Genomic DNA, 27,450 nt, shown 5'->3' on the forward strand with positions numbered 1-27,450 from the left:
TAGGTTGGGGGAAGAAAGTGGTGCCAATGAGAGAAGGGTACAAAGTTGTAGTACTCCTTCTGAAGCCAAGCCTGGGTCTCTTTGTGAGCTGGCGCCGAGTCCTGCTGCCACACCCTAGGTCTGCCAGTGGCCACCTGATTGCACCAAGGGATCACCACACACTTCAGCACATCCAGGTACACTTTGGTATTAATTTTCACCCCATAAACACCTCAAAGATGACCATATGCCTTAGATATTTAATAATATATGTGATCCAAACATGTACACTTGATTACTGATATTCTAAGTTCTTATCTGTTTCTTTCATGCTAGCAGTGAAATAAAAAGACACACAGAAAATATATTGTGTTGAACAAAAAATGTGTTTCATCTTTCTGGGTTACTATATTCCTAGTACTCAAATCCTGTATTTGGTGCAGCGAGTGAGTTCTTAGAGTTTTCTTTGTATTTCAGGCCCTTGAAACAGAAGATTAAGCAATACATTACTGACATCTGATGCTTTAAAAAAAAAAAAATTTTATACTACAGTAAAAGAAAAAAGCTACAGAAACCGGCATAAAAATATACCATGTATATGAGAAAATGATGCTACACAACGAATGTGCTCAAAATGGTTTGCTCAAATTCAAAAAGGAAATTTTTCAATAAGAAATGTTCCTTGCTCTGGCTGGCTAAAGATGATCGACAAGGATCAAATAAAACCCATAGTTGAACAAGATTGACAAACAGACAAATCGTAGACATTCTTCAGATGCCCTGATCGTGTATAAAAAATGAATTGCATTAATATCTACTTAAAATAAAAAAAAAAAAAAAAAAAAATGCACAAACTTTTTGCTCAATCTAATATATATTCCTGAAATGATTATTTTTAATGGACATATCTCAGGAGGAATCCAAGAACTTTTGCATCCATAAATGAAAAGATTATTAATTTTCAAATTAAAGATTTTTTTATTGAAGAATCTCATTTACATGGTTTGCTGGACAAACGTTTACTTGCCTTGATGATATGCAGCAGTATGGTGAATCAATTTATTAACGCCAGTAGGTTATCTGGACTAGGGTTACAAAATCAGAAGGTATAAAGTCAGACTTCAACTATTAGACTTCCAAAATATCCGTCTATAATTCTTCGTATTTAAAAGGCTTCCAATATTCATTGAGTGTCTATTGATTCTTGAGAGAGTAAAAATAAGAATAAAAAAAAAAAATCCAAACATCTAGTATTCTTGAAAATTTGTACTCCAACTCTTTCCAAAACGTATGACTTTAAAACCCCATTTTAAACAAAAATAAACTTTTACTTAAAATAAAATCGTATTCGTTTTTCTAAACTTTGATTAGTTATATTATTTGGATTGTTTGGATTACTGGTCTTATCTTGAGTGTTATTCTCACAACGTTTCAGTCGCAATTTTCTTTAGGTGTATCTTGGTGTATAGGTGGAAAGGATTTTTTATTTATTTTTTTCGATGAACCCTAGTTGTTAGAATTCCAAATGTATGATCTGTTTATGAAATGGTGTCTAGCTGAATTTGGTCCACACGGATATGATATGGTGCTTCTGAATTTTTAAAGATGAAGGTCGCTAATGGAGTATTTGGATTGTTTGGACTACCGAAGAAGGATAATTCACTGGGAAGTTTGGACTAAATTCTTTATTTATTAATCTGTAACTTACCTGGAGTATATCTTAATCCCCACACTGCTTTTGTTTTGTTAGCAGAATTAGTTGGTCGTATTTACGTAGTCACAGTGGTGATGTATCAGTCAAATTTTCATTTTCTCTTCTGTCTGTCGTTCTTCTACTCAAAGCTTTCATAAGCGTTATTAATTACTTTTCTGCAACCTCTTTTTTATAGATGTGATGTTGCTAGTCTCAGTTTTTATCTAAATAATATTATGGTATGTGTTGTTCAGAATTGTTTGGTCTATTCCCTGTTTCTTTTGTTCCAGCTCTTGTGACTCGTTAGTCTAGTGGTTCACATCAATTCATTGTCTTGATACCTCATCGTAATACAACTTTATATTCCAATAGTTTATTTCCAAGAACTGCAGACTTGTAGAACTCTTTCTGCTGAGCTTTTTACTCCAACCTATAACTTTTTTTTTTCAAGTCTAAGTAGGCATGTACTTCTGTGATAATCACCTTTTGTTTTTTGTTAGCTTTTTGCATCAAGTGGCTTCATGCCTTGTCTGGCATGATTTCCAAATAAATAAAATAAAACATTTTAGAGGTTTTTCTTTCTTCATAGCTTGCATGTGTATGAATAAAACACTCGACTGCCTCTTGATGGGGCTGAAGGCAACTATTGGAAAGTCTGATTGCTTTTTCTTGTGATTCAGTCGAAAGAGAAAGATCCACCTTTCTACTTATTTGTCACATAAGGCTAACTGCTTCCTGTTTGTGACGTCTTTGCCAGAACATGTAACATTCTAATTGGAAAATTCCACTCCAAGTTTTAACCTTATGTGGAAATTTATCATACTAATCCTATTTTTTTTTATATGTCCACTTATCTTGCTACAAATCCACTGGTTCTCATTAGAATCCACAAGTGGATTGATATGCCTTAAAATAGTTACAAATTAATATTTTTTTCCAGAGAACAATTTAATATTCCAATGTTTGTTATTGTGGAATTTTGATTCCATCACCCAAGAATGCCAAAAGCAAAGTTTTCGTTTTTTCTTTCACATTTGACTAAAATTGAACGGTCAATTGGAAAAGAAGACAGAAAAGAAAGAAGACATCTGCTATTTTATCTTTGTATCAAAAAAAAAAAGAGAAAGAAAAAAAGACATCTGCTATTTTATCTTTTTATTTAAAAATGAAATTCAGATTCTAATCCAAAACTGATAACATATACTGAGTTATTGACTAGAATTCAGAAATTGTAATTCTTTAAATTTGAAGTTCCTTTTTTCTAATTTTTTTTTCTCAATTAGTTCGGATCTAGGCGATATTCATTTCTTTTCTTTTAATTGAGCCACGTCTAACTCTATTTTTTTAGTTGAGCCATGTTCGACTCTGTATTTTTTTTTTACTTCTTGAGCCACATCCGGCTGTGTATTTTTTTTTTACTTGAGCCACATCCGGCTCTGTAATTTTTTTTTAGTTGAGCCATGTTCAGCTCTGTATTTTTTTTTTTTTACTTGAACCACATTCGGCTCTGTAATTTTTTTTTAGTTGAGCCATGTTCAGCTCTGTATTTTTTAGCTGCATCTTTGCATTTCTTTAATGTTTTTCTCTCTGATCGTGCATGTTCAAGTATCTTTATTATTTGTTGCATTGCCCCCCTCATACGTATTTGAGTTAAGGAAGAAATATCTTAGGGTTCAGTTTAAGTGGTGTCCATAAGTTGCATCCTGTTTTGAAATAGCATTTGTAGATGCCACAATGTTTATTCGTTAGTTGATCTGTTAGGCTTCAGTTTTAAATTGCATTTTCCTCTTGAATGAATGCATCGTAAGAATGGATGAGTTCTTGTTCAGATTATTTCAAAGGTTGCTAGCCAACTGCTCACATACCGTCTTAGACTATGCCAAGTTCAAATTTTATTGTGTTTAATTACATACTAATACCATTCAAAAAGGTATGAATTCATAATTTTACCCCCCCCCCCACTCCCACTATATAATAAAATAGCAACGTGTTCAATTAATTGTAAGCAGTAATGTCCAATGTAAACAAGTTCTTGTTGAAGTGTCTTCTTAAATAATCAAATTCTACCTAATTTCCATGATTACTGATTATCATGGTGTTGTCTCACCAACCTGATACTTATTAACCCTTATCCTTGAGTGGCATTTGAGTCTTGATAAGTGGTGACACCCTCCCCAGTGGAAAAAAAAAAAAATAATATTTTAGTTTTGGTTTCAAACATTCATACATGATAGCTCCATTATAATAAAGGATGAATTGGATAAATTTGTCATCCTCCATTGAATTTTCTATGTACTTTTTCTCTTTAAGGTTGTTGACATCATGTAATAACTGCTCCCTCTCTCCAATCCATGATAAGGTCACTACTGGAAAACTACTCTTTAGATACAAGCTAATGTGTTTACTTTTCTTAATCACCAAATATCAACCAATGATCTATTTTTAATGCATTCTGCCAGCATTCATCCAATAAATTATATTTTACTAGCTGTCCCTACTTGGCGTTGCCCTGGATTATTTTTACTTTTATTTCTAATGTATGTAATCGAAATGCAAAAAAAAAAAAAAAAATCTATTTTTTTTAACTGGATAGCAGGTCACAAAAAGAGTATCAACTCTGTATTGACTAATATAAAATTACTTCCCTTTCTCTTAAAATATTATCATTTTGAAATTTATTCTGGTTGGATGGAATAATTTCTCAAACAAATTAAATCAAATTATACATGTACCAACATTGCGTGCGTGCGCACACACACAAAATAGACAAATCAGAATTAAATATTGATTTTTTTTTTAAATGAAAACTATTGATGACTGAAATCGAACTTACTGACTTCATTTTGGAACTTTTGGATCAAAGTTAAGAGTAGTATCTGTTCTAATATTGTCAATGAAGAAAAAATCCTTCTAGACTGAGGTAATTTTCATGTTTACCTAAAAAGTTCTTTTTTTTTTTTGGGGAGGGGCTAGATTTTCTTCACATGATAAGCTGATCTTGTGTCTAACCTTGCCATCGTGAGAAGCCAAGTAAATAGGGAATGACTATTATATACAAATAAGGAATAAAAATCCCTACATTTAACTTAATAGGGATGTTTAGGAGCAAAAGCTTCATAGAAATTATGTTTGAGTTAGATTAATACACATTTGAAGTAAAGTTATTTATTTTTTTAAATATGTTGTCACCGCAAAAAACGTATTTCTACAAAAATTATCAGCCACATTTTAAGTAAAGAAAAATCAAACTACAAAACTATGGAAACCTTTGAAGCGCTGTTAAAACCCAGTGATATACCTCCACTGGTTTGGAGAGGGATGAGGTAGGTGGTAGGTAGTTTCAACTCTGCTCCCCTACATAGTCAGCTAAAAATACTTCTCCTAAAAATATTGTAAGATGTAATTTCAAGTAAACAATGACGGCCTTGTTGAAGCTATTAAGTTTCTATAATTGCGTTTCTATTTTGGCGAAAGAATTTTTCCTCTGGTTGTAATTAAATGAATGAAAACGAAATTATTTTTAGAATTTTAAATTCATACAAACACCATTTCAAAAGTTATTTGTTGAACATGTAATGCACAAGACATCTCAAAGATCACTTGCTGACCATGTAATGCATGGAGCATCTCAAAAGTGACTCTTTGAACACGGAATGCATGGGACATCTCGAAAGTGATCTGTTGAACATGTAATACATGGGGCATCTCAAAAGTGATTTGTTGAACACGTAATGCACAGGGCATCTCAAAATTGGCCCGTTGAATATGTAATGCATGGGGCATCTCAAAAGTGACTCTTTGAACATGTACCTATTTACTATGCCTCCCCACGGGACAGAGTTAGACACCAGGGTCGTTTTTTAACGTGGAGAAAAGATACAAAAATAAAAATTGTCTCAGTCGTGAAGGATTTCTCCTCCACCGAAAGAGAACAAGAAATGGAAGTGCAGCATCTGAAGAACAGATACTACTCTTTGAACATGTAATGCACGGGGCATCTCAAAAAAAGTGACTCTTTGAACATATCATGCACGGGGCATCACCAAAGTGACTTGTTGACCATGTAATGCATGGGGCATCTCAAAAGTGACTCGTTAAACATTTAATGTATGGGGCATCTCAAAAGTGACTTGCTGCATGTTAATTTTTGGTAAAAATGAGAAATATTAATTATTGGCAAGATCCAATAACTGAAATTGCAGATGTTCCCATAAAGTATTCCCGCCAATATTCTGTGCCAAAGATCTAACGACCAGTCAAGAAGTTCTTATCTGAACGTTCTCACAAAATTTTGTTTTTATTCCATTTTAAATAAAACAAACAATTCAAGTTATATGAATCATTTTTTAATTTTCTTTTATTAAAAAAAAATTTATTCTAATTTCAGGTATTTTCTATACACCAAAACACGCATGGGTTATTTTTATCATCGCAGAGAGATCACAAAATCGACATTAGAACATCCAGATGGTCATTCAAAATGTCATGCTACAGAATTTGTTGGTGAGTCATTATTCATATTTTAATTATTGTGATGAAGTTCATGAGAAAGTTTCATCAGTTTAATGTCCATCTTAAATGCTGGCATGTGTTGGACGGCTTTAAAAAATTGATTTCCAAAGTAACATATCTCTGGCCAGATTTTTATTTATATTTTTTCCCCTTGGGTCCATTTTTATCACTTTCTTCCATGTTGTCCTAGGTTTGGCCCTATGAACAGAAACTGTTATCTTAACTGTTCTACATTTACATACCCAAGAACTCTCCTCCATTCTTTCAACATGACCATACCATCAAAGTTTCCTGTCCTGTACACATCTTCCTATGATGTCCAGATTTAATCTTCCTTTGAGGTCATCAGAACTAAGCCTGTTTTTAAGGCTCGTATTACACATCCATCATTTCATTCTCATGTATTTCTCTCCATGCAATGCATGTCCTCAACCCTCACTAGCCAGATTTCATTTTTATACATCATCACACTGCATACACATGCCTGCTAGACTCTTGCTTTGATCAACAGTGGTAACTTCCATTTACTCATAATTCTTGCAATCACACTAGCACCTACTCTCCCCTGTGTTCCAGTGGCATGACCTAGATAAGAAAACTTCTCAACAATTTCAATAGTTTCCAAAAGAATAAATTCCATATTCAATCACTTATGAAAATAACATTAAAGATGAGAAGAGTAGTCCGAATAATACAAATAACACACATTATCTATCCTCATCTCAAAAATAATATCCTTACTTTTATTCACCTCCTTGAGAACAGCTGTGTCATGATGATGTATTTTACTGAAAATGTATGTTATCTAATTTTTGTTGAAAACTTGTTTCTAAACTCTTGTATAGTAGTCACTGTATAGTAGATTATATTTTAGAATGAAAAGTGAATTGAATAGCCAGAAAATGTAAATGAAGATATTTTGGAAAATCTCTATATATATCTATAAAAGTGTTTGTGTGTGTGTGTGTGTGTGTGTGCGCGCGGAATTCTCAACCTATATACTCAACGAATTTTTGATCTACAGACTTAAAATTTGGAATATCACGTGGAAAACTTTTTAATCTGGTTTCATCCGAAAAAAGGGCTGCTAAGGAGTTAAAATTGAAAAATTGGTACTTCAGGGTGATCAGATTTTTATCTGTTTGACAACTGTTTAACAAGTGTGCATGCATGAATAGTTCACATTACGGATTACTTATAAGAATAAGTATTTTGAAAACACTTTTTAAAGATCGTGTCATGCTGGTCTAATGGTTATTGTACTTGACTCACTGTCTTTAGGTTTTGGTTTCGATCTCAGCTTGAGTATTTTTTTTTTTACTTACAAAAAGTGAACAGTTTAGAAAAAAAAAACATAATACTGGCATGCACATGTCTCAGTTTCTGTATGAATTAAAATATAATATTTATGCATATTTTACGACCGGGTAGCGCTGGGTGGCCTGCTAATGAATAAATATATGAATGCAGAATGGAAAGTATGCACCTGCAGATGAAAATTAGCGTAGCAATTTATGATTTTGCATAATTTCTATCAAATAAATGTTACTGATTTTATGTACCAATGTATAAGTTATTGCAGGGAATATTGAACCGGATATAGATATTATTTAAGCAATGAATTCGATTGGATTTGAAATTTTCAATAGCAAACAAGAAAGTTATAAATGATGTAATTGATTAGATAGTCAGAATCAAATATTGATGCATCATATGCATTGCTATTTAGGGCCAACATGTAAAATCTGGCAATTTTATGTTATATAAATAATTAGAATTTTAATTCTAGAAAATGTTTAAAATTTAAGGTTTAAACTTAAGGGATATTAAGAAGAAATTGAAACTCGGGGAATCCTGCTTGATTGTTGCCTGACTATGAATTGAATTTCATGTAACTATGAAATATTTTAATTTTCAAACGTTCTCGACGTATGACCAAACGAAGTAACCCAGTGGGTTATGGTCGGGAGAGGAGAGGGGCCAGTGAGAGAAGGATTGTGCTCGTATTATGACCCCTAAAAACCCTTTAAAATATTTCAAAGAAACTGAAATTTGTGGAATATTTCTTAATTGTCTTATAGCTATTGTTAAAATTTTTTCCAAATCAGACTTATCTAAATTTTCATTAAAGGCTTTCATCCTTTTTTGACTCCTTTTGCATAAAACTAAATTGTACTAAACATAGCCCACACTTGGGATCCTCATGCCTAGTTAAAAAGTGAATCCTGTACATAGATATATACGAACATATGAAGAGAAAAGTATCTCTGCCATTGAATTTGGTTTCTAGTCATAAAATTGTCTGAATTTCAGTTTTTTCTCAAGATGCCTTATTTTTGATATTTTCTAATGAATTTTGATCAAAATTGGAATAAAGATTCTAGACATAAGGTTTCGTGTCATATCTTGATTGTACTCTCTGTAAGGAAACATAAAAATGGTTTTGTTTAAGGAATTAATTTTACTTGGTCTGGGATGAGTACTCTAATATATATTTTAAAACTTTTATTGAAAAAATCAATTCAGGTAACTTGCTTATGTAGTAGAGTTGACATCTATTTAATGTAGCTGCCTTCAGCCTCGATACTGGTCCAGAACTGGGAGCATGCCTTTTCCACAAGCATCAGTAGGAGCTCGACGAATACTTAGCAGATGGCTGCAATCAGACTGGCTTTGGTGTTGTGGGAGGTCATGTTGGTGATGTTCTCTAAGTATGACCAAACGAAGTAGCCCAGGTCCAGGGTACAAAGTTATAGCACTCCTTCTGAAACCAAGCCTGAGTCTCTTTGGACTTGTGGGCTGGTGCTGTCCTGCTGCCACACGCCAGGCTCTGCCAGTGGTCACCTGATTGCACCACATTCTTCAGCACATCCAGGTGCACTTTGGTGTTGACTTCGAAGATGTGAGGTGGCATGATGTGACCTTCACTAGAAACCACAACAAAGACCATAACCATGGCCAGAAACTTTGTTTTCATCACCCTGGGCACGTCCCTGCTATTCATGGCAATCCAGCGATGTATTTTGAGGGTGCTGGCAATGGTCCTGTTGTCATAACTTGGATTGGTTGAGAGTATGAGTTGTAAAGTGGTGCATCTCTGATCTTGTTCATTGTATCACTTTCAGACATGATAGCAAACTCCTATCGCTCTTGGATTTTGTATACAACTGGCCAACTAGTAGATGGTCTGCAACAAAAAAAAGAAAACCAGTTTTCATTAAACTGAAATGGAATATTGTCATCTTTTCTAGAACAACAATTTTATCGTTCCACCCTATATATATATATATATATATATATATATATATATATAAGTTCAAATAAAAAAAAAATTTAAAAGTGCTTGATACACATGTAGAGCTTTTATAAGTAAAATTATATGAAAAAATTAAATTAAAATTATATAAAATGTAAGAAAAGGCCCTACACGGATTGATCTCCTTCCAATAATGTTACCATCGAGACAGTTAATGGTGTTGAAATGTAGACTGATCCACATAGTGCCTTTTCTTATATATATATATATATATATATATATATATATATTGAGAGAGAGATTAAAAAAGAAATAATAGGAAGTTATTGTTTATTCCTTACTTACATCTGCCATAATGAATTTTGACACGTAGCTGTGATACAATTTCTGATCTGTATCAGTTTGAAGTTTCTGTTCCCTGTGCATCTAACAAGCACTTAAAAAGTTCATTAGTTGCAATGCAAGCAATGTTGGTTCAAGAACAAACTTTTTTTCAGTTGACAGGAAATCAGAAATTGAGATAAGGAATCGACAGAAACTCTTGACTATGTGTCATGATAAGCAGCAAACCAGCTTTTACACACTCTCTCAGAAATAATTGGTATCAATTGAAAAAAAAACAAAAAAAAAAAAACACTTTCTAGAATTCCCAAAGTGTGCGTTGGAAAAAACTTTTGTGTCATTTTTTTTTTTTTTTTTTAATGTAAAAAAAAAATCCTCACTCAACATCGATCTAATGTGGTTTGTCCTTCATCGCATTACAGGAGGGTCAGTCATCAGTCCTTTATGCCTGGCATATTTCGAAAAACTGAATGGGTTGAAGCAGTTTTTTTCTCTTTGCACTTTGGTGTTTTAACAATATGGAAGACACTACGTTAAATTTGGTCCTCCTACTTATACTTTACGATAATTGTGTGTGTGTGTGTGTGTGTGTGTGTGTGTGTGTGTGTGTGTGTGTGTGTGTGTGGAGATACGATTAGAATCAAGAGGGATGCTGTGAAAAGTTAATGAAAGTGAATGTTACCAAAATAATCAGTGGCTGTAATGTTGGAAAACACCCAGAAAGAAAAGTTGCCTTGATCAGTTTATGGGAAAGGAGTTAGGTTCAACTCAATATTTTGTGGTATTTGTAAGCATTGGTTACACAAGAAGTGCAGTAGGGTTACGGTTATGTTGAATATAATAACCAGTTTGTATGCAAGACAATGAAAACCAATGAGAACTCAAATGTGGATGGCAATTGAGGTTGCTGAGTAATTTTTTTTTACCTTGATGATATCATGGAATCACAGGAACTATGAATGGATGGAGTAAGTACATGGAACTCCTGCTATTACTAACCAACAGCACATTAGAACTCTTGACTAAAGGAAGAGTCTATCAGTCATGCATGCGCAGTGTGATGGTGTATAGAAGTGAAACTTGGCCAGTGTAGGTTGAAGATATTCGTTGCATGGAGAGAAATCATACGAGAATGATATGATGGATGTGCAATGTGAGTCTTAAAGACATCATGCTTAAATCTGAGCAGTATAGGAAGATGTGTGTAAAACGGACGACTTTGTTGATATGGTTATTCTGAAAGAATGAATGAGTGTCCTTGATTTAGTAAATAAAAGACTGATGCGGTAGCAGGGTAAGTTGAAGGAAAACATTGGAAAAAGTGATGCAAATAGATTTGAGAGAAATGGGGATAAATAAAAGCCTGACCAGAGATAGGTTAGTTTATAAGTCAGTTTCTAAAAGCCGTCCAACAAATGCCAGCATATAAAACACATTAAACTTAATGATGATAATATGTAAGATTGCAAGAAACAGATTGACTTATAATCTGAGAAATCAATATTTAATTCTGACTAGCCAATTTTTCTTATTTTTGCAACATGTTCTTCATAATAATAACTTATAATTAAATTTCATTTCTTTAAGAAATTACATTATCCAACTAGAGATATTTTTCAAGTGTATCTGGACAAACCATGAACGTTTGTAAATTAGATGGTAAAATATGTCTTTTATTTATATATAAGAATAATAAATTATATTAATGCTAATACATAATATTAATAATAATAATATAGAAGTAAATAGACATTATTTAATATAATAATAATTCTATAAGAATGTCTCAAGCTATATCAAAGTTTATGAATTGTCGAATTAAATCAAAGAATAGTTGTAGTAGTTGTGATACAATAGGCCATAAGTACGCTTAGTATATATATATATATAAAATTAATATATAAGTATAAATATTATCTTAAAATTGGAATCTATGAAGATAATAAAAAGCTCAATATACTAGATAGAGCAATTAAAAAATAGGAAAAATAGATGGAAATAAAATTGGATAAATTATAATATTTATTAATCTATCAAAAATTCAAGCAAGGAATTAAAATAAAGAAAAATGCTTAATCCATGGATTTTCAAAAGTAAACAACACTTTTCATCAGAGGATAAACACGAGCATAAATTTGAAGATATAAATAAAAGAAAAAACCTTTTGATAAATAAAAGACATTCTCAATAGAATAACAGATCAAAATCACATCTGATGAAGAGAGCTTATTTTTGAGAATTCATGGGTTAACGAATTTTATTTAAAATAATTTCTTAAAGGCATCATCGTGATTGTTCATTTCATGCTATTGACACCCTCTGGAGCATATGCCAATTTTGGTTCAATGATCCAGGGATTATTCAAAAAGGATTGACGCATGTTGGAAATGACATGAAATTTACAGTCACCATGACACATTGGGTTTCATATTTATACTGTTTTCATGTGCACATAGAGAGTTGTTAATATATAGAATTTGTGGATAAGTATATAAACAGACTAGTTAAAATATTAACACAAACACATTGCTAAACCCAACTGTCATGGAATTGGCCATAATCTTTATTGGAAAAAGAATACCTTGTTGTACAGAAGAATATTGAAGAAGTGTGTTCACATGCCAATAATCTCTACATAAATTTATGTATGTGCATATGATTATATGTACAGGATTCATTCCTAAACTAATTAATTGATCATTATGAATTTTGGAACACGGCTGGTAACTTGTAAGGTGTTGTAATGTGAGCTATATTTAGTTTTATAAACAGGAGCTACAACTATTCACGAAAAGTTGGATAGCTCTGATGTTTGTGAAATTATCACAATAGATAATGGACATTGATTGATAAATATTTCACAAGTTTCTTTTGAATATTTTACAGTGTTTTTGAGGGAAATCATATAATTGTCATTTGAAAATTCAGGTTTGCATTAAACACCAATCATATAATTGTCATTTGAAAATTCAGGTTTGCATTAAACACCAATTAAACAAGATTCCCTGTATTTCAACTGATGCAAAACTGTTCTTTAGAGAATTAATTTTACCTGTCATGTGATGGGTATTCTACTAGTATCTCTACTATTATATAAAAGTCACTTTGTGTGGGTGAGTTCCTTCCTCATAAGTTCCAAAGCAGCTGAGCTTATCTTTTGTAAATTTCACAAAAAAATAATTTATATGTCTGGCAGTGTTCTTAGATATGTTTTGTACAGAAATTCATCCAATAAGTATTGAAAAGGGGGAAAAATCCGATCTTAAAAATAACTTTTCTCTCTTATAAAGAATAATTTTTACAGAGGAATATTTTACGTTACACTGACCACGAGAGATTATAAAATTTTAGCAAATCATTTTTTTCTTAAAAAAACCCAAACTTATTATAATCTATAATTTATATAATCTATAATTTAGTGGAAGAGAATTCGACTACAGACCGAATGATCCCCTTGTTCAAACCCGGATGTACCTCACCATTTTATTTTATTTTTTCTTATTGAGTTCAATTTACTATAAAAGAAATACCATTTAAAACCTCCGCAAATTATTTCTTTGTTTGCATATTTTAAAACTAAACATTAATCAGAAGTGACTTTTCCAGGGCATTCATCGTCAAGCTTAAGTATCAGTATATTGTAAACAAACACAGGCGGAATTTGATCGACATTATCATTATTATTTTTTATTTTTTATTTATTTTGCAAATTAGTCCATCAGGCAAATTATATAATAATCAATAGAGAATTGAGTCTATAAAATATATATGCAATCTGCATAAATTAAAATATGTTTAAGTGTATTGTACGACCGGGCAACGCCAGGTTGTCAGCTAGTTCTATATATATGTATATATATATATATATATATACATATATATATATATGTATATATATATATATATATATATATATATATATATGGAGTTGAAAATGCTGATTTAATATTTTTTTATTGTAAACATTTAACATGTACAATCTGTGTGATAGGGCAATGTTATTTGTACATATGAAATAGAGAAATACTCTCACTATGATAGAATTATAGGTAAAATAAGCCTGGACCTGGTGTTGCTGCATACATCAACAGAACTATGAAAATGTATCATCAAACCAATATAAAAGTCATTGCTCAAAAATAAACTGGATATCATGATTGGTAGGGACTTCTTCGATAGCTTATTGTAGGGATATCCAAACCACGGCCCACCAAAGTCTTTAGTCCAGCCTCCAGAGCTCTTGTGGAAAATGTAACAAATTTTCAGGAAAAATTTTAAAAAATGGAAATGTGTGAAAATGGTGTTTTTTTTTTTTTTTTTTTTTTTTTTTTTTCAGAAAAACCATTTGAAGAACCATTTACGCTAAAAAGCAAAGTTAATGAACAAACAGTATAAAAGACGTCCAGGCTATTAAAAAAAATAATTTGGGGGCCTGCGTAGTTCTAAAAAGTCAGCAATATGCCCCCCACCCCCATTCGAAAACTTTGGATACCCCTGTCCTACCCCAAAGAGTTGAATGAAGCAATACATTTATCAAAAGATAAATATTTAAATCACGTTTTATATATCAATCAAGGTCTCAACAATAAAAGTAAAAGTTACTTTTGCTAAAGGAATCAATCTATTTTGTTAAAAACAAATAATACATTTAAAAAATTTTTTTTCCTATTTTCTTTTTTGTTTTAATTTCACTTGTAATATTAATGACAAAGGACGTATTCATTCGTTTGTTAGCACTTTTCTTGATAACCACATTTTTGCAAGTCATACGTCTACCTATCTCAACGTACATTCATAAAACGCTATTTCGAAGACCTATGACGTCATAAGTCGCCATGGCCGTAACAGCTAATGCGTTAGCTTTTTTTCACCTCCTTTTCCTCTTTTGCGTTACAGGTTTGAGCCTACCTGCCTACTGAAGATAATTGTTTTTGCACTCGCACTGGTACTCACTGCTACTTTGATTGCAACATTTTTTTTTTTTTTTTTTTAGGGGGCGGTGTTCAATAGCCTTAGTATACTATCTCTCTCCACCCGGACAACGTTAGTGATAAAATAAAAGGAAGAAATGTGCTAGAAAATTTAGCCAAATTTACAAGCTATTGATACCAGGGCATTTTTTTAAATTCTTTTGCTTTTTTCATTGCTAGTGTTCAATAAAATGTTTTTTTTTTTTCTTTTTGTCTTATAATACACAAATGAATTTGTCATCCTTTGGTTAGAGATGTTAATAATGATAAATGCACTGAAAAACCACTGAGCTGGTAAAATGATGATATCTACTCATGAATAACGAAGTAAAGTAACTAAGTAAAGTAACTTTCTGCTTACACTTGATTCACTCTAATAAGCTTTTATTTAGTGATGCATCATTCATAAAAAGCAGGAAATGGTGGAGTGGTGACATATTTTTCCTACTGCATTTAGCCTGGGAAATCGTACAGAAAATCTATACAATAAGAGAAATCTATTTTATACATATATAACCCTTTAACCGCCGGAGTCATTACACTAATTATGTGATTTAGAATAGGAATACTATTGTAGCGAAGATACAGCATAATCACGTTGACACACGCATTCTCACCAGATCGCTGAAGTTAAGCAACGATGAGCCTGGCCAGTAACAGATGGGTGAACATTTGGGAATACTAGGGTGGCGGGACAACACTACTGTCAAAGGAAAAATAGGGCACTTTCTTCCTTCTGTTAGTCTGTGGGAGATCCTTGGCCAAAGTCGAGAACCCACTTCAGCCCCTTCCCTTCCTCGATCAGGGTAATGTGAGGTCATGGAAAGTAGGTAACTGATGTAATATGGAAGCAATCAGGAATAATTCTGTTCATGGTTTTGTATCTCGTTGTGCTGAGCAGAAAATTCCTTTGGATACAATGATCATCACAGTCGCCCAGTATGGGCACTGCTCAGACAGAAATAAACTGCAACCTATTGTCTGAACAACTGCAAAGAATGCTATGGCAATACATCACTTTTGGAAAACAGTGTGAATGGGCTTCTGAATGATGAATTCGTGAATGCCTCAAGGGAGATAGATAGATGGAGAGTTATAGCCGTCAATGCAGGACACCATTTGAATGAATGAATGAATTGTAGTGAAACAGTATGCACAATTTTGAATTTCTCGCGCCTAACTCTGAATGGTGTGAGATTAGTTATGTTACTTTTTTTATGTGTCTTTCCTTTTCTCACGAACACTTAAAACACAACGTTCATTCAACATGCTTCTATTTTATCAGGTTCTTTCAATCTGACAAGATATGATATTCTTACGTGGTGAAAGGCATTTTTACCGATCCTGTTGACACTCTTCATACATCCATGTACATATATACATCTTCTCTCACACGCCACAGCAATGAGAATTAAAGAAGTTTTTCCAAGCAGTAAAATTAATTCCAAATATTCTCTTCCCACCTCCATTTTCCCATTTGTTGAAAACATGTTGGTGGGTAGTTGAAGATCTGGGCAACAAATACTTGTTATAAACTGTTATAAATACTTTAAAAAAAAAATACAAATACTTGTTATAAACTGTTATAAAATACTTTAAAAAATACAAATACTTGTTATAAACTTGTTATAAAATAAAGGTATGAACTGGTTTTGATTACTTATGAATAATCAAACGCAGTTCATGCCTTTAATCAATATTCATACTCTTATAGTGTTCCTCGTTTCCCTGCTGACACTCATTCTATCTCATTAATCCTGATCATTTCAAATCCTAATCATCTCAAAGCTTCGATAAATGGTCACTCAATAATAATATAAAAAAGTATTGTCATCAAGGAAAATTTGTCCTGCAAGTTGTTGTTCTTTGGAATAGGAATCAGTTCAGAACTTGTGCAAGACTACCTTGTGTGAGTTGCTCTGGTCAGATGTTATGTGGGCAAAGGAGAAAGCCAGCCTTACTCACCTAGGGTAAATGCAGCACCAGTACCATATAAAATAATAGTAATTGATCAATTTAAGTAGCGGAATCATATGTACAACATCTACTATCACACACTAAATTAATATTATTGTTAACTATGCCTTATCCTTCAGAGAGTCTTTCTCTTTCATAAAGTGTATTCAGACATAGGGTAAGCTTTTTATTTGGTTTTTGGCAGAAAATTTGGCTGCCAAGGGGTCAAAGTTCAAAAGATTTTACCTTTGTGGTCACTAGCAAACTATTCAGCCAATTTTGGGTCTAAACATTGGAAAGTTTACATAAAGGATATTCAGACATGCAGCAAGCTTTTTAATCAGTTTTTGGGCGAAAATTTGGCTGCCAAGAAGTCAAAGTTAAAAGAGTTGACCTTTGCAGACTCTATCAAACTCCTCCGCCAATTTTGGATCTAAACACTTGAAATTTTAGATGTAGATTACCTGGACATAAGTCAAACATTTTAATATATATATATATATATATATATATATATATATATATATATATATATATATATATATATGCACATAAAGTTATGAGTAGTACATAGGGCTTGAGCAAAGCCGGGCTGAACTGCTAGTAAAAATATAATAAATTTATAGCTTAAAATATTGCAGCATTAAGGATTGATTATATAATGTTAAATTGAATTAGTAAAAAGTTAATTACCAACTTACTGAATTCACTATCCTCTTTTTTTCACGTTCCTTTCTTCCTTTGCGGTAGGGGTTCCAGCCTGCCTACCTACTACCACTTTATTTTTGCTCAACACACACCTCCAAACACCCGGCCAACGCCAGGCACCCAGGCTAGTTTTTAATAAAATGAAGTTGGTTGGATTCTTAAACTTCGTTGATACATTTTCTTTTACAATCTCAATATTTTATTTTGTATAGTTAAACAATGACAAAAATAATCAGTCTGTATTGTTTATAAAAAAATATTCCAATTGTTTTTATCAATTACATATTTTATCCGATCTGTTAAATATTTCCCACATCCCAAGATTCGCTGTTAATTTTCATTGGATAATCAGCTATGATTATCCAATGAAATTGCTCTTATAAAAAAGTAAATACTTGTAACTCGTTTATATTGAAAAATTCAAAATTAAAAGATTATTTTTTTAATCCCGTGCTAACATGCAAAATTTATTGACTTATTTATTGCTTTTTGAGATTTGATGTAAACACATTTAGTTTTACTTAAGTGTTTTCTATATGCAATGATCAGAATGTATGAAACGAAAGAAAAAAAAATGCTAACATTGAACATCGAAGAACCCCCCCCCCTTTTTTTTTTTGACTGTAATATTCTTTTTTGACGTGTTTTCATTCTAGTGTAAAATTCAAATTAATTTTTTCATTGAAATGTTTGCAATAAGTGTTATGTTTATTTGCAAAAGGTCTTATGTTTACGAGAAAAAATATGCAATTGGAGAAAGCATATTAAGGAACATTAATGGTAAAAAAAAATCTTAAATTTTCTAAAACCTTTTTAGATACAGTAGAACCCCAGGATGCGGTGGCTGCAGGATACATTTTTTTTTATCCAGGTTATGATGTGGAATACAATGGTTTTTTTTTTTTTTTTGCCTTGGTTATGGTATTTGCCTGGTGTTATTTATGTTATTTGATTATATGCATGTGTATTATATACTGTACTGTATTTTGTTACTATTTTTTAATGTGTACTGTATAAAATTCGGTTAGGTCTTGTCATATGGTGATTTCACCAACCCTGGAACAGATTAATGCTGTATCCCGAGGTTCTATTGTATTTGTAAACTTTCACACAATCTGTGATATCTGGTTGTTTCTGCTAATCGTACAAATCTCTTTAATTCTTTTAGTTTTTGATATCGACTTAATGTTACTTCTGGGCTGCTATAGAAAGATGTTCAGTTTCTTTTTTGAGGTTGCCTCTGTCATCCATGACCATATCCAGGAGTCCTCATCATCAGTGCAAAATTTGATGCTTTATTTTTTTCAGGTCTTAAAATCATTCCTGTCCCGATGCTGAAGGACAATTACGCATACATCATCATTGAAACAAGCAGTCGGAAAACTGTTGTAATAGATCCAGGAGATGCCCATGCAGTACAGGTAGGTGACCTCTGTTTTTTTCAAATTTTTATTTTATATGTATTCTCGGTCTGTCATGCTTCTTTTCGAAATGGTAGATGGAATGAATTTGAAGCGCCTCGGAATGGACAGGAACTAAAAAACACCTTTTTTTTTCTTTGGACTTCTGCATATGATAGGAATATTTAAAATTTTTAAAATGTATATTTTTATGGACAATTGTTGTATCGGCTTATTTTATTTTCCCTTTCAACTCCTAAAAACTTTTTTTTCACACAAGTTTCTAATAACCAAGAAAAAGAAATAGAATATATATTTTTTTAATCCATAAGTGAAGATCAAGAAAATTAAAGCTTAATCCATACATAGGCATAATATAGTATCATCTCGTAATTGGTACATAGTCATAAAAGAATGCTCAATATTCTAGATAGAGCAAATGTATTTAAATGAAGCATTACTTTGGAGAAAGACTTTCTTTGTTATTTTTATTATGTTGTGTACTAGACAAAGTACATGGTGCATAAGAATAATGCATTATCATATATGGTAAGTTGTATAAGTTAGTCAATCTAAAGTGCTCAATATTCTGGGTAGAGCAAATATGGTTAAAAGTTGCATTGCCAAGGAAAAACAATGTCACTGTCTTATGTTATACTACTTTATACAAAGAAATCTACACACCATTGCCTGGGGGTCATGAGTTTAATAGTACAATATCTTATATGGTAAGTTTTATATAGAAATAGAAGAGTGCTCAGTATTCGAGATAGGGCAAGTATGTTAAAAGACCATATTGTTTAGGAAAACCCAACATCAATTTTTGATACTATTTCATCCAGGAAAATCTTCTGGGCTTTGCTTGCTATAGAAAATGCAATAGTCATCAAAAAGTAGCAGGTGTCTTCAAATGCAACTTAATTTCTTCTATTTGTTTTATATGGACCCGGACTACGCTGGGTAGCCCTACTAATGAATAAATAAACATTACGCTGTTATTTTTTATTTTTCTTAAATGAGCCAACCCTAATTGAACATTCTACTAAGATTCTCTCTAACTAACCTTATACAGGGTGTCCAAAAAGTCACTGAAGGGTTTTGAAGTTAAACAGATTCTTTATTTTTGAGGACATCTTTCTGTAATTTTAACATAATCTGACAAAGACATTAGGAATTTTGAATTAAAAAAATACAAAATTAAAATAATCTTTATTTATGAAAAATAATGTCTTTAATGTTGCCCATTTTTAGCTTTGCATATTTGTTTCCAAAACATTATTCATGCAGAATCTCTGGATTGTGATTTAACTCCCTTATTTCTTTCCTGATGTTTCCCTTCAATTCTTGCAGGGTTTGGAGTTTGTTAAAATAGACTCTTTCTTTAATATATCCATACAAGAAAAAGTCAGGGCTAGTCAAATCTGGGGAACGTGGCGGCCATTTGACATTGCCAATTGAACATCCAAGGGCAAAGGTGAAAATGGACAACATTTAAAAGACATTATTTTTCATAAATAAATATTATTTGAATTTTGCATTAAAAAAAAATCTCAATGTCTTAATCAGATTGTGTTAAAAACACAGAAAAGTATCATGAAAAAATAAAGAATCTGTTTGTTCAAACCCCTTGATTTACTTTTTGGACATCCTATATATATATGCAGTATCAAAGAGTATATCTTTAACAAAATTTTTCAAAATAGAAAAAAACTCAATATTCTCCCCCTTCCTCTTCTCATATATTTATCTCCTTCCTCCTAGTTATTTATAACTTTAATATTTTTCATTATTTTTCATTTTTCAAAGCTTTCTAACTTATACTTTATATTTTATATACCTACTTTTAATATTTCTTAATTTATTATTCATTCTTATTTTCAATCTACATGTTATTAAGCCAGTTTCTATTTATATTTACATTTCAGATGAGAAGCATTTAGCTTTGAAATGCCATGGTCTAAAGAGATTTATTTTTCTTTTCTTTATTTTTCTGATGTTACAATAAAGTTATATGTAACTTTTATTATTCGTCTTTTACTTCCTTATATATATATATATATATATATATATATATATATATATATATATATAAGGAAAAAAAGGACAATATAAAGATATATCCTAATACACATAAATTTAATCGTGGATTCAATAGGAAGAGTACATTAATAAGGAGTGCGTGATAAATATGCTCTTTATACCTAAGTATTTAAAAACCTAATGCTTCTCATCAGAAGAGGAGAGAAGATGCTAGGTTACATATTACAAATGTGACATCTAGTGATAACTGCATCACCTTTCTCTTATGTTACCTTGTACCTCTACTCTTCTTCTAATGAGAAGCATTAGGCTTCAAAATACCTATGTATAAAAAGCATATATATTCTGTACCCCTAATTGATGTAATCTCTCTATTGAATGAATGATTAAATTTATATGTATTAGTATATATCTTTATATTATATTTTTTTCCTTTTGTATATAAGCTCCAACTCAATTGTTGAGCATTGTATTATCCCAATAAGTCTCTTTTTAAAGAATTTCTCTAATTCTTTTTGGTTCCTCCATATATATTTTCTCTTTCAGCGTCTCTTTCAGTGTCTCACGATCAGTAGAGATTTTGGGGTTTGACAGTTGAGTTTTGGTGGCTCATGGAAACAGTATTGTGATACATTTATGAAAATATATGGTAAATTATTTTATTGATTTTTAGCCGAGAGGAGATATATTTTCACTATATTTTATTTGCTGTGTATTCTTTGCGCCAAAAAGCTCCATTCTCGTCTGCTCGTTCACATTTTGTAAACAAAACAGTAAAAAAGGGGAGGAGGAGGCCTGCGAACAGGAGGAGAAGAGAGACAGAGGTACTGTGAACGAAGGGTGGAAGAGGAAAGAGAAAAAACTCATAGACGAGAAAGAGAAGAGAAAGAAAAGACAGAGAGAACTAAACCGTGTATAGAGAGAGATAGGCTGTATATAGAGAGAAATAAACTGTATAGAGAAAGAGAGAGATAGACCGTATAGAGAGAAAGGGGACTGAAAAAAAGTTGTCAACAGTCAGTGGAGCTTCGTGCTTCAAAGCAGCAAGACGTAAGTCAGCGAAGGTTGGGGTGGCGAAGCTAGCGAAAGGCGACGGCAGCAGCATCCCGGAGGTAAATATCAACAACACCAGCCGATGTTGGCGGCGACAGTAAAAATCTGTTTTGATCAACGGTCAAAGTTAGAATATTGACTGAACAAAAGAATGAACCCAGCGAAGGAAGGGTCAAAGGAGCAGTGAAATTTTTACTATAAATCAAGGGCTTCGATGAGCTTCGGAAACAAATACTTGGAGCAATTAACACACACGCGCGCGTAATGAAACGTAAACAATCCGAAGGACAGAAATATGAAAATTAACCTGCGCGCACGTAATCAAATGTAAACAATTTACAGGAAATAAATATATATATATTTATAAATAAAAGAGACGAAAGAAAGGACACATTTCAAAGGACATTCAGTGAGTTTTTCAACCAAAACGTTAATCTCTCTTACATCTCTCTTACTCTAGAACCTGTATCTAATTGAGCAGACGATTTCTTGCTTTTATTATGAACATTGACTGTTGATGATATATTTTTCTCTCGGTAGAATTTGAATCATTAAATCATTTCATTTAGTTAGACATATTTAATTTTCTTACTTAAATTGAATTTTATTTATTTTTTTATATAAATAAAAATTTATTAGTTTTTCGACGATGCTTGTCCTCGTTATTTCTCATGTGATTTTGTTGTCCAGTATATTTCATTTTATTATTGTCTTCGGGACGGTTGTCCCATTCCCATAATAACGCATTATCAAGGAACCTGGGAAACTTTTTTTTTTTTTTTTTTAATATATTTCGTTACGTCACCCATCTCTACCGTCCCCAGTAGGACTCGGATACGTCATAATAGTATATATGCATGATGCACGATATTATTTGCTCAAGCTCAGTATTCCCTCCATCCTCTCCTCATATACTTATCTCCTTTCTCTTAGCTATTTATAATTTTAATGTTTTTCATTTTTAAAATGTTGCTATCTTATACTTTATATTTTATATCTACTTTTAATATTAATTTTTTTTTTATTCATTTTCATTTCCAATCTAAATAGAAACTGGTTTAATAACATTTATATTTACATTTTGCATAATTCTGGGCCTTCTCTTCAGATGAGAAGCATTTAGCTTCGAAATGCCATGACCTAAAGAGGTTTCTTATTTTCTCTCTCTTTTTTACTTTTCTTTATTGTTCTAATATTACAATACAGTTATATGTAACTTTTATTATTCATCTTTTACCTTATTGATATTTTTTTAACCAAAATGTTATATTAAAATTCCGGTAATCAATAATATCAATAAAATCAAAGTAAAATTGAATTGACTCAATTATTTAAGCTGCATGATTATCAGTTTCCATAATCGAACATGTATATAATATTTTCACAAAAATCAAGACTTGATTTTTTTGAAATATTATATACTAGCAGGACCCGTTAGCCGGCGTTGCTCGGTGGTAGCATCCCCCTCCCCTAAAAAATTAAAGTATGGTTGTTGTTTTTGTTGCCAACCCCTTCATGTTAAGAACGGCTTTCAGAATCGACATCCCCAACCTCCTTATGTTAAGAACGGCTTTTGGAATAGACACTCCATTTTGTGAGCAGGGGTGGGGTTGAAAAAAAAATTTGCCTCAAATGTAACTTTGATAATCGTTGTCAGGATTCAAACACGCAAATTCTATGAACCAACAAAAAACATTTGGTGGTTGCAGTGTCGGTTGGCCTATGTGAACTAATCTGGTGGGCAGGGTATGGTTCAGAGTATGGTATTTTTGTTGGTAATACTTGAGTTTAGGTGGTAAAATACTCTCGAACCCTCTATCACTTAAAAGGAATTAAATTTCTGTAGTCACCTATACATTACCATGTAAACATGTGAACAATATTTCAGAAAGTGAGTTTTAAATAAGCCTAAAAAAAAAAAAGAAACAATGTGTTAATCTTTTTAAATTTTAATTTTAGGCAACAGAATTTTTTTATAATTTTGTAAGAAATATTGTTCACAATCATTTTTCAATATATATATATATATTTGCATTTAAAAAATAAACACACGACATCTAATTTTAGTCGTTACCCGTGCGAGCCCCAAGAAAAAAAAAATTAAGCAACCTCTAAAAAAAAAAAAAAAATGAAAATAACGAGTACCCATGTAAGCACTGTTACGACGTATCCCAGTCCTACTGGGGACGGTAGAGATGGGTGACGTAACGAAATATATTAAAAAAAAAAGTTTCCCAGGTTCTTTGATAATGCGAATGCGTTGTTATGGGAATGGGACAACCGTCTCGAAGACAACAATAAAATGAAATGTAATGGACACCGAAATCACATAAGAAATAACGAGGACAAGTATCGTCGAAAAATTAAACTTTTATTTATATAAAAATAAAAGAAAATTCAATTCAAGAAAAGAAAATTAAATATGTCTAACTAAATGAAATGATTTAATGATTCAAATTCTACCGAGAGAAAAATATATCAACAGTCAATGTTCACATAAAACAAGAAATCGTCTGCTCAATTAGATACAGGTCCTAGGGTAAGAGAGAGAGATGTTGGAGAAATTAAAGTTTTTGTTGAAAAACTCACTGAATGTCCTTTGAAATGTGTCCTTTCTTTCGTCTCTTTTTTTTATATATATATATATTGCTTTCCTGTAAATTGTTTATATTTGATTACGCGCGCGCAGGTTAATTTTCATATTTTTATCCTTCGGATTTATGTTTCATTACGCGCGTGCGTGTTAATTGCTCCAAGTATTTGTTTCCAAAGCTCATCGAAGCCCTTGATTTATAGTAAAAGTTTCACTGCTCCATGGATCCTTCCTTCGCTGGGTTCATACTTTTGTTCAGTCAATATTCTAACTTTGACCGCTGATCAAAACAGGTTTCCAAATGGTTTTTACCGTCGCCGCCAACATCGGCTGGTGTTGTTGATATTTACCTCCGCGACGCTGCTACAACACTGCCATCGCATTTCGCCAGCTTCGCCACCCCGACCTTCGCTGACTTACGTCTTGTCGCTTTGAAGCGCGAAGCTCCACTGCCTGTTGACAACTTTTTCAGTCCCCTCTCTCTCTATACGATCTATCTCTTTCTCTATACAGTTTAACTCTCTCTATACGGTTTATTTCTCTCTATCCTTTCTCTCTCCTCTCTTTCTCGTCTATGAGCTTTCTTTTCTCTTTCCTCTTCCACCCTTCGTTCACAGTATCTATCTCTCCCTTCTACTCTTGCTCGCAGGCCTCCTCCTCCCCTTTTTTTCTTGTTTTGTTTACAAAATGTGAACGAGCAGACGAGAATACATCTTTTGGCGCCAAAAATGATACAGTAAAAAAAAAAAATATACTGAAAATATATCTCCTCTCGACTAAAAATCAATAAAATAATAAATTATACATTTTAATAAATGTATCACAGCACCCACAAAAAAAAAAAAATATCTGCATTAGCCAGGCTTGAACGTTGTAACGCTAAGAAAAGTAGGGAAAAGAAAATGAAACAGTTTAATCGACTGGCCCACGTACGTATTGCAAGGCATAAATGACTTTGCAAATGCCTTTCAAATGTATGTATTACGAGGTGATCGCAACAACTGACACCGCCTTGCAAAAAACGGCCCAGTCGATGGTGAAAATGTTGTCAGGGTCTGTTGCAGTGTTGCATTGCATGTGTATGAAGTTTTTTTTTAAGTATATAGATGGAAAAAATGGGTTCAAACGAACTATTATAAAATAAAAAACAAAGAAAAAACAAAGAAAAGAAAACAATTGGTTTATTTGATGTTGATGACGCTTCTCTCAATTTCTCCGTTTCCCCTCTCTCCCTCCCTTTTTATCTCTCTCTCTCTATCACTATATTCGTGTATATTAGGTTCCATGCTGTCACGCTCACTCGCTCTTCTCGAAAACCTCAAATTTCGTGGGTACATTTGTTTATCTAACGCAGAAAGCATAAATTAACATAAAATAAACATTAAAACAAGTAAACGATGAATTGTATTCATGTAAATAAACAAAAAATTTGTTTGTTGTCGTTTACTTTAGCATGGCTACGATATTGACGACGCTCCTCCCCCCCCCTCTCTCTCTAACTCCCTTTCTCTCTCTCTATCCCTCACCCCCTTTCTTTCTCTCTCTATCCCTCGCTCCCTTTCTCTCTCTCTCTCTATCCCTCGCTCCCTTTCTCTCTCTCTCTCTATCCCTCGCTCCCTTTCTCTCTCTCTCTCTATCCCTCGCTCCCTTTCTCTCTCTCTCTATCCCTCGCTCCCTTTCTCTCTCTCTCTCTCTATCCCTCGCTCCCTTTCTCTCTCTCTATCCCTCGCTCCCTTTCTCTCTCTCTCTCTCTCTATCCCTCGCTCCCTTTTTCTCTCTCTCTCTATCCCTCGCTCCCTTTTTCTCTCTCTCTCTATCCCTCGCTCCCTTTTTCTCTCTCTCTCTCTATCCCTCGCTCCCTTTTTCTCTCTCTCTCTCTATCCCTCGCTCCCTTTTTCTCTCTCTCTCTATCCCTCGCTCCCTTTTTCTCTCTCTCTCTATCCCTCGCTCCCTTTTTCTCTCTCTCTATCCCTCGCTTCCTTTTTCTCTCTCTCTCTATCCCTCGCTTCCTTTTTCTCTCTCTCTATCCCTCGCTTCCTTTTTCTCTCTCTCTCTATCCCTCGCTCCCTTTTTCTCTCTCTCTCTATCCCTCGCTCCCTTTTTCTCTCTCTCTCTATCCCTCGCTCCCTTTTTCTCTCTCTCTCTATCCCTCGCTCCCTTTTTCTCTCTCTCTCTATCCCTCGCTCCCTTTTTCTCTCTCTCTCTATCCCTCGCTCCCTTTTTCTCTCTCTCTATCCCTCGCTCCCTTTTTCTCTCTCTCTATCCCTCGCTCCCTTTTTCTCTCTCTCTATCCCTCGCTCCCTTTTTCTCTCTCTCTATCCCTCGCTCCCTTTTTCTCTCTCTCTATCCCTCGCTCCCTTTTTCTCTCTCTCTATCCCTCGCTCCCTTTTTCTCTCTCTCTATCCCTCGCTCCCTTTCTCTCTCTCTCTATCCCTCGCTCCCTTTCTCTCTATCCCTCGCTCCCTTTCTCTCTCTCTCTATCCCTCGCTCCCTTTCTCTCTCTCTCTATCCCTCGCTCCCTTTCTCTCTCTCTCTATCCCTCGCTCCCTTTCTCTCTCTCTCTATCCCTCGCTCCCTTTCTCTCTCTCTCTATCCCTTGCTCCCTTTCTCTCTCTCTCTCTCTCTCTCTCTATCCCTCGCTCCCTTTCTCTCTCTCTCTCTCTCTCTATCCCTCTCTCTCTATCCCTCGCTACATTTCTCTCTCTCTCTCTATCCCTCGCTCCCTTTCTCTATCCCTCGCTCCTTTTCTCTATCCCTCGCTCCCTTTCTCTATCCCTCGCTCCTTTTCTCTATCCCTCGCTCCTTTTCTCTATCCCTCGCTCCTTTTCTCTATCCCTCGCTCCCTTTCTTTCTCTCTCGCTCCCTTTCTCTGTCTACCTCTCGCTCCCTTTCTCTGTCTACCTCTCGCTCCCTTTCTCTCTGTACCTTTTTTTTTTTTTTTTTTTTTT

General features: G+C 33.3%; 1 protein-coding gene across 2 annotated transcripts in view; it reads left to right on the forward strand.

Annotated features, from left to right (window-relative positions):
* LOC145291524 (putative thioesterase PNKD) overlaps positions 1 to 27,450 on the forward strand; it is a 238,241-nt gene that overhangs the window by 115,583 nt on the left and 95,208 nt on the right. For both annotated transcript variants that reach the window (XM_080137513.1, XM_080137512.1), the window contains exons 2-3: positions 6,060 to 6,175; positions 18,725 to 18,837. In XM_080137513.1, the coding sequence (XP_079993639.1) occupies positions 6,060 to 6,175; positions 18,725 to 18,837 (229 nt within the window). The remainder of the gene's footprint in view (positions 1 to 6,059; positions 6,176 to 18,724; positions 18,838 to 27,450) is intronic.

The sequence above is a fragment of the Euprymna scolopes genome, chromosome 12 (genome assembly GCF_053919585.1).
Source record: "Euprymna scolopes isolate OS-2025 chromosome 12, ASM5391958v1, whole genome shotgun sequence".
NCBI lineage: Eukaryota > Metazoa > Mollusca > Cephalopoda > Sepiida > Sepiolidae > Euprymna > Euprymna scolopes.